At 53.4% G+C, this 7,101-nt stretch overlaps 1 protein-coding gene across 3 annotated transcripts; it reads left to right on the forward strand.

Annotated features, from left to right (window-relative positions):
- The first annotated feature begins 6 nt into the window (after nucleotides 1-6).
- On the forward strand, nucleotides 7-2,513 carry ACTB (actin, beta). 3 transcript variants are annotated; one of them, XM_011996243.1, is made up of 6 exons: nucleotides 7-154; nucleotides 289-528; nucleotides 973-1,411; nucleotides 1,506-1,687; nucleotides 1,787-1,945; nucleotides 2,063-2,513. In XM_011996243.1, the coding sequence occupies exons 1-5, from the start codon at nucleotides 32-34 to the stop codon at nucleotides 1,928-1,930; spliced, it is 1,128 nt and encodes a 375-aa protein (XP_011851633.1). In that variant the 5' UTR covers nucleotides 7-31; the 3' UTR covers nucleotides 1,931-1,945; nucleotides 2,063-2,513. The 3 variants fall into 3 exon arrangements, with proteins under 3 accessions (XP_011851633.1, XP_011851632.1, XP_011851634.1); XM_011996244.1 differs by having other exon boundaries at nucleotides 19-115; nucleotides 148-154; nucleotides 1,787-2,513; XM_011996242.1 differs by having other exon boundaries at nucleotides 1,787-2,513.
- The last annotated feature ends 4,588 nt before the right edge of the window (nucleotides 2,514-7,101 follow it).

A 7,101-nucleotide genomic window follows, 5' to 3' on the forward strand; every position in this document is an offset into this window, starting at 1 on the left:
CACGGCGCACCCGGCTTTCCCGCAGCTCGCCATGGATGATGATATCGCCGCGCTCGTTGTCGACAACGGCTCCGGCATGTGCAAGGCCGGCTTCGCGGGCGACGATGCACCCCGGGCCGTCTTCCCCTCCATCGTGGGGCGCCCCAGGCACCAGGTAGGGGAGCTGGGTGGGTGGGGCGGCCCCGGGAGCGGGCGGGAGGCGAGGGCGCTTTCTCTGCACGGGGGTCTCCCGGTTTCTGGGGTGGGGGCCGCGCCCGTGCTTAGGGCGCCTTGTTTTTTCCTTCCTAGGGCGTGATGGTGGGCATGGGTCAGAAGGATTCATATGTGGGCGACGAGGCCCAGAGCAAGAGAGGCATTCTCACCCTGAAGTACCCCATCGAGCACGGCATCGTCACCAACTGGGACGACATGGAGAAGATCTGGCACCACACCTTCTACAATGAGCTGCGTGTGGCTCCTGAGGAGCACCCCGTGCTGCTGACCGAGGCCCCCCTGAACCCCAAGGCCAACCGCGAGAAGATGACCCAGGTAAGTGGCCCGCTACCTCTTGTGGTGGCCACCGCCCTCCTTCCTGGTCTCCCGGAGCTGCGCCCTTTCTCACTGGTTCTCTCTTCTGCCGTTCTCCGTAGGACTCTCTTCTCTGACCTGAGTCTCCTTTGGAACTCTGCAGGTTCTATTTGCTTTTTCCCAGATGAGCTCTTTTTCTGGTGTTTGCCTCTCTGACTAGGTGTCTAAAACAGACAGTGCTGTGGGTGTAGGTACTAACACTGGCTCGTGTGACAAGCCCATAAGGCTGGTGTAAAGCGGCCTTGGAGTGTGTATTCAGTAGGTGCACAGTAGGTCTGAACAGAATCCCCATCCCAAGACCCTAGCACACTTAGCAGTGTTCTTTGCACTTCCTGCATGTCCCCCATCTGGCCTGGCTGTCCCAGTAGCTTCCTGAGTGTGACATGGTGCATTTCTTCCTTACAGATCATGTTTGAGACCTTCAACACCCCAGCCATGTACGTGGCCATCCAGGCTGTGCTGTCCCTGTACGCCTCTGGCCGTACCACTGGCATCGTGATGGACTCCGGTGACGGGGTCACCCACACTGTGCCCATCTACGAGGGGTATGCCCTCCCCCATGCCATCCTGCGTCTGGACCTGGCTGGCCGGGACCTGACTGACTACCTCATGAAGATCCTCACTGAGCGCGGCTACAGCTTCACCACCACGGCCGAGCGGGAAATCGTGCGTGACATTAAGGAGAAGCTGTGTTATGTCGCCCTGGACTTCGAGCAGGAGATGGCCACGGCGGCTTCCAGCTCCTCCCTGGAGAAGAGCTACGAGCTGCCCGATGGCCAGGTCATCACCATTGGCAACGAGCGGTTCCGCTGCCCTGAGGCTCTCTTCCAACCTTCCTTCCTGGGTGAGTGGAGACCCGCCTCCCGGCCCTGCCTGACCTGAGGGTCACCCTTGGGGCTGTGCTGTGGAAGCTAAGTCTGCCCTCATTTCCTCCTCAGGCATGGAGTCCTGTGGCATCCACGAAACTACCTTCAACTCCATCATGAAGTGTGACGTGGACATCCGTAAAGACCTGTACGCCAACACAGTGCTGTCTGGTGGCACCACCATGTACCCTGGCATTGCTGACAGGATGCAGAAGGAGATTACTGCCCTGGCGCCCAGCACGATGAAGATCAAGGTGGGTGTCCTTCCACCCTGAGCTGACCTGGGCAGGAGGGCCGTGGGGAGCTGTCACATCCGGGGTTCTCACTGCCTGTTTGTTCCCTTCTCTCCTCAGATCATTGCTCCTCCTGAGCGCAAGTACTCTGTGTGGATCGGCGGCTCCATCCTGGCCTCGCTGTCCACCTTCCAGCAGATGTGGATCAGCAAGCAGGAGTATGACGAGTCTGGCCCTTCCATCGTCCACCGCAAATGCTTCTAGGCGGACTGTGACTTAGTTGCGTTACACCCTTTCTTGACAAAACCTAACTTGCGCAGAAAACAAGATGAGATTGGCATGGCTTTATTTGTTTTTTTTTGTTTTGTTTTGGTTTTTTTTTTTGGCTTGACTCAGGATTTAAAAACTGGAACGGTGAAGGTGACAGCAGTCGGTTGGAGCGAGCATCCCCCAAAGTTCTACAATGTGGCCGAGGACTTTGATTGTACATTGTTCTTTTTTTTAATAGTCATTCCAAATATGAGATGCATTGTTACAGGAAGTCCCTTGCCCTCCTAAAAGCCACCCCACTTCTCTCTAAGGAGAATGGCCCAGTCCTCTCCCGAGTCCACACAGGGGAGGTGATAGCATTGCTTTCGTGTAAATTATGTAATGCAAAATTTTTTTAATCTTCGCCTTAATACTTTTTTATTTTGTTTTATTTTGAATAATGAGCCTTCATTCCCCCCCTTTTTGTCCCCCAACTTGAGATGTCTGAAGGCTTTTGGTCTCCCTGGGAGTGGGTGGAGGCAGCCAGGGCTTACCTGTACACTGACTTGAGACCAGTTGAATAAAAGTGCACACCTTACAAATGAGGCCAAGAGTGACTTTGTGGCGTGACTGGGTTGTGGGCAGCGGAGGGTGATCCCTGAAGGGTGGGGCGGTGGGGGCCACCTTGTCCTTACCTACAGTGGAGGTGGGCCAAGGTCCCTTCTGCCTTGACATTGAGCAGCCTTAGAGGGTGGGGGAAGATTCAGGATTCAGGTCTCTGTTTCTGCTTACTGGGGAGTTCCTGGCCTGGCCCTTCCACCCATTCCCAGGTACCCTAGTTTCTCTGGTACTCAGTGCATATGCTTGAGGTGGAAATGATTTGAGGTGGAAAATGCTTGAGGTGGAAAACGCTGTTTTGGGGTGTCTGGTGGCCCAGGTGCCATTCCTCATTGGGGTTGGTTGGCACCTGGATTTCCTGGGAGTGGAACTCCCTGAGGGTCAACTTTTAGCATGGTGTTCCCTTGAGTGGGGGTAGTAGTGGGTGTTCTTAGCTGCCACACCTTTGCCTTCACCATACGGAATGGTGGCTGTCAGGGTCACCTTTGAGGGTCAGCCTGGCCCAGGCTCCCATAGGCTGAGGAAAGGCTGGGATTCCTGCCTATTCACCCAGACTGGGGAACCTAGAATCAGTCAGTTGGGGTGGGGGATCCATGGGGCCATATCTGGTCTGCAGACAGCTCTGGTTAGCTGTGGGCTGAGGTCTGGATTCTGCCTTGTGACTGGAGATGGTGCCATCCCGTGGCCTCTCGGCCAGTTTCTTCGTGATCTACAGAGGGAGACATCCAGACTCCTGGACAGCAGGGCCTGCCTGGCACTGCAGGCAGATTCTTTTTTCACTCTTTTTTTTTTTTTTTTGAGACGGAGTCTCGCTCTGTCGCCCAGGCTGGAGTGTGGTGGCCCGATCTCAGCTCACTGCAAGCTCCGCCTCCCGGGTTCACGCCATTCTCCTGCCTCAGCCTCTCGAGTAGCTGGGACTACAGGTGCCCGCCACCTCGCCCGGCTAGTTTGTTTTTGTATTTTTTAGTAGAGACGGGGTTTCACCGTGTTAGCCAGGATGGTCTCGATCTCCTGACCTCGTGATCCGCCCGTTTCGGCCTCCCAAAGTGCTGGGATTACAGGCTTGAGCCACTGCGCCCGGCCTCTTTTTTTATTCTTGAGCCGGGGTGTTGTGTTGCCCAGGCTGGAGTGCAATGGCACAACCATGGCTCACTGCAGCCTCAACTTTCTGGGCTCAAGCAATTCTCCTGCCTCAGCCTCCCAAGTAGCTGAAACTACACAGGCACGCCCCAGCATGCCCAGCTAGTTGCAGGTCAGATTCTCATTGTTCTGCAGGGCCCTGAGTTAAATACTCTTGCAGGAAGAAACCAGGCCTGGCCTCCCTTCCCTCTGCTAGAAGCTGTGATTGACACAAGCAGAGAATGAAGAAAAGGGTGAGGATCCCTTGCAGGGATGCTGTTTACCCAAAACACCACCTGGTGCATAGCAGTTCTGGAAATGATTCGGTCCTCCCAGGAGGCCTAGGACTGCCTCACCTGTGTATAGTGGCTGCTGGCAGAGAGGAAGGTGGTCCCCTTCCTCCTGGGTCCCCTGAAGGACTGTCTGGGGCAGTTCCAGCTCTTTTGGTCTGATTTCTGCAGTGGTGAGCCCTGGGCCACCTTGGGCCACTTAAGCACCCATTCATTGAGTGACCACTATATGGCGGGCCCGAGGCTGCTGAGATGACCTGGGCAAGGACCCTGCCCTGGAGGAGCTGTCAGTCTGGAAATGAGGACTTCATTCATTCGCTTATTCGTCCATCCATCCAATCACTGTTTGTGCCAGGTACTGCAGGTATAGAGGAGAACCAACCAGATGTGTTCCCTGTTCTCACCAGGCACCCAGTTTAATGGGGAAGACATCACAAGCACGAAGGCAAATGAATGTACAATGACATGCTGTGATCATGGGAAGAAAGAGCAGAGGCTTTGATGAACACGAGCATCAGGTGATGTTCATTATGTCATTGTGGTGGTGGTCTCCCGGGTGTAGACATACTTCAAAACTTACCTAATTGGGCCTGCCGTGATGACGCATGCCTGTAATTCCAGCACTTTGGGAAGCTGAGGTGGGAGGATCGCTTGAACCCAGCAGCTCAAGGCTGCAGTGAGCTATGATTGCACCACTGCACTGCAGCCTGGGTGACAGAACAAGACCCTGACTCTAAAAACTAAAATAGACCGTGGTGGCTCGCACCTGTAATCGCAGCACTTTGGGAGACTGAGTCAGGTGGGTCATTTGAGCCCAAATGCAGCCTAGGCAGCATAGTGAGATCTTGTCTCAATTTTTTTCTTTTTCTTTTTTCTTTCTTTTTTTTTTTTTGTGATGAAGTCTCTTTCTGTCACCCAGGCTGGAGTGCAGTGGCGTGATCTTGGCTCACTGCAACCTTTGCCTCCTGGGTTCAAGCAATTCTTCTGCCTCAGTCTCCTGAGTAGCTGGGATTACAGGCATGTGCCACAACCCCTGGTTAGTTTTTGTATTTTTCACAGAGACAGGGTTTCGCCATGTTGGCCATGCTGGTCTTAAACTCCTGACCTCAGGTGATCCACCTCCTTGGCCTCCCAAAATGCTGGGATTACAGGCGTGAGCCACCACGCCCGGCGGCTGTGCACTCCTTATGAGCATCTAATGCCTAATGACCTGTCACTGTCTCCCATCACCCCGAGATGGGACTATCTAGTTGCAGGGAAAGAAGCTCAGGGCTCTCATTGATTCAATATCATGTTGAATTGTAGAATTAGTTGACCATATACTACAACGTAATAATAGTAGGTAGAGAGTGCGGTAAGCATAATGTGCTTGAATCATCCAAAAACCATCCCCCCGCCCCCATTCATGGAAAAATTATCTTCCACGCAACTGGTCCCTGGTGACAAAAAGACTGGAGGCTGCTGACATTGATGACGCACAGCTGGGACAGCTTCACCCATAGGTTGACCAGCGACTTCAGCAGCTCCTGTTTCTTGCCAAGAAAGTCCCAGCCTTAATTTTGGGCATGGCTACACAAGCCTCTGCTGCCGCCACCTACTCCAAAAGAAGGGAAGAGGGCCAGAAATACAGATTTTAAAAAGCAAAGGGAGACCAGCCTGACCAACACAGGGAAACCTCATCTCTACTAAAAATACAAAAATTAGCCGGGCAGGGTGGCGTGCACCTGTAATCCCAGCTACTCGGAAAGCTGAGGCAGAAGAATCACTTGAATCTGGGAGGCAGAGGTTACAGCAAGCCAAGATTGCGCCACCGCACTCCAGCCTGGGAGACAGAGTGAGACTCCATCCCCCCGTGGAAACAGCAAAGGAGCCAGGTGCAGTGTCTCATGCCTGTCATCCCAGCACTTTGGGAGACCAAGGCAGTCGGATCACGTGAGGTCAGGAGTTGAGACCAGCCTGGCTAACATAGTGAAACCCCATCTCTACTGAAAATACAAAAAATTTTCTGGGCATGGTGGTGCACCTGTAATCCCAGCTACTCAGGAGGCTGAGGCGGAAGAATCACTTGAACTTGGGAGGTGGAGGTTGCAGTGAGCTGAGATCGCACCACTGCACTCTAGCCTGGGCAACAGTGTGAGACTCCATTTCAAAAAAAAAAAAGAGCAAAAGATCATTGAACATGGGCAGACTTGGGGGTAAGGAGAGACAGGGAGAGAGGAGCTGTCACTCTTTTTCTTTTCTTGTTTTATTTTTTGTTGAGATGGGGTCTTGCTATATTGCCCAGACTGGTCGTGAACTCCTGGCCTCAAGTCATCCACTTGCCTTGGCTCCCCGAAGTGCTGGGTTTGCAGGCATGAGCGATCACGTCCAGCCTATTTCATTTTTTACAATCAGAGTCTCAGTCTGTCACCCAGGCTGGAGTGCAGTGCTGTGATCATAGTTCACTGTAACCTCCAACTCCTGGACTCATGCAATACTCCCGCCTCGGCCTCCCATGTAGCTGGGACTATAGATGTGTACCACCGTGCCTGGCTAATTGAGCCATCACTCTTGAGTAGGCTTCCCCAGAGGGCTTCCTGGAGGAAGAATGCTTGAGCTGCCTCCGGAGGCCAGAGGAGTCCCCTGGGGAGGTGGGGTGGCGTGTGCGTCTCAGAGGCATGGATTGATTGGTTACAGAGGCCCAAAGAGGAGATACAACCTCCAAGACAGAATGGAGCATTGGTTGAATGTCAGACACGTTGTCTATGTGGCTTTGGGAAGTCACATCACTGCCCACGTCCCCATTTGAGAAATGGGCATATCAGTAACAACTGGAGGGGTGACTGTAGCAGGTGCACTGCGTCAGTCCTTTTCTTTTATTTTATTCTTCTTGTCATTTTTTGGAGACAGAGTCTCGCTCTGTCGCCCAGGCAGGAGTGCGGTGGTGTGATCTCGGCTCACTGCAACCTCTGCCTCTGAGGTTTAAGCAATTCTCCTGTCTCATCCTCCCTCGTAGCTAGGACTACAGGCACCGTCACCACGCCCAGCTAATTTTTTTTTGTACTTTTAGTAGAGATGGGGTTTCACCATGTTGGCCAGGCTGGTCTTGAACTACTAACCTCAGGTGATCCACCCGCCTCGGCCTCCCAAAGTTCTGGGATTACAGGCGTGAGCCACTGT

Source organism: Mandrillus leucophaeus, unplaced genomic scaffold (genome assembly GCF_000951045.1).
Source record: "Mandrillus leucophaeus isolate KB7577 unplaced genomic scaffold, Mleu.le_1.0 Scaffold506, whole genome shotgun sequence".
Taxonomy (NCBI): domain Eukaryota; kingdom Metazoa; phylum Chordata; class Mammalia; order Primates; family Cercopithecidae; genus Mandrillus; species Mandrillus leucophaeus.

Excerpts from the sequence above, each read along its gene's own strand:
- ACTB (XM_011996242.1), top strand. The coding sequence starts at position 32 with ATGGATGATGATATCGCCGCGCTCGTTGTCGACAACGGCTCCGGCATG. Across the intron at positions 1,412-1,505 it reads CTTCCAACCTTCCTTCCTGG|GCATGGAGTCCTGTGGCATC; the intron begins GTGAGTGGAGAC and ends TTTCCTCCTCAG. Across the intron at positions 1,688-1,786 it reads CCAGCACGATGAAGATCAAG|ATCATTGCTCCTCCTGAGCG; the intron begins GTGGGTGTCCTT and ends TTCTCTCCTCAG.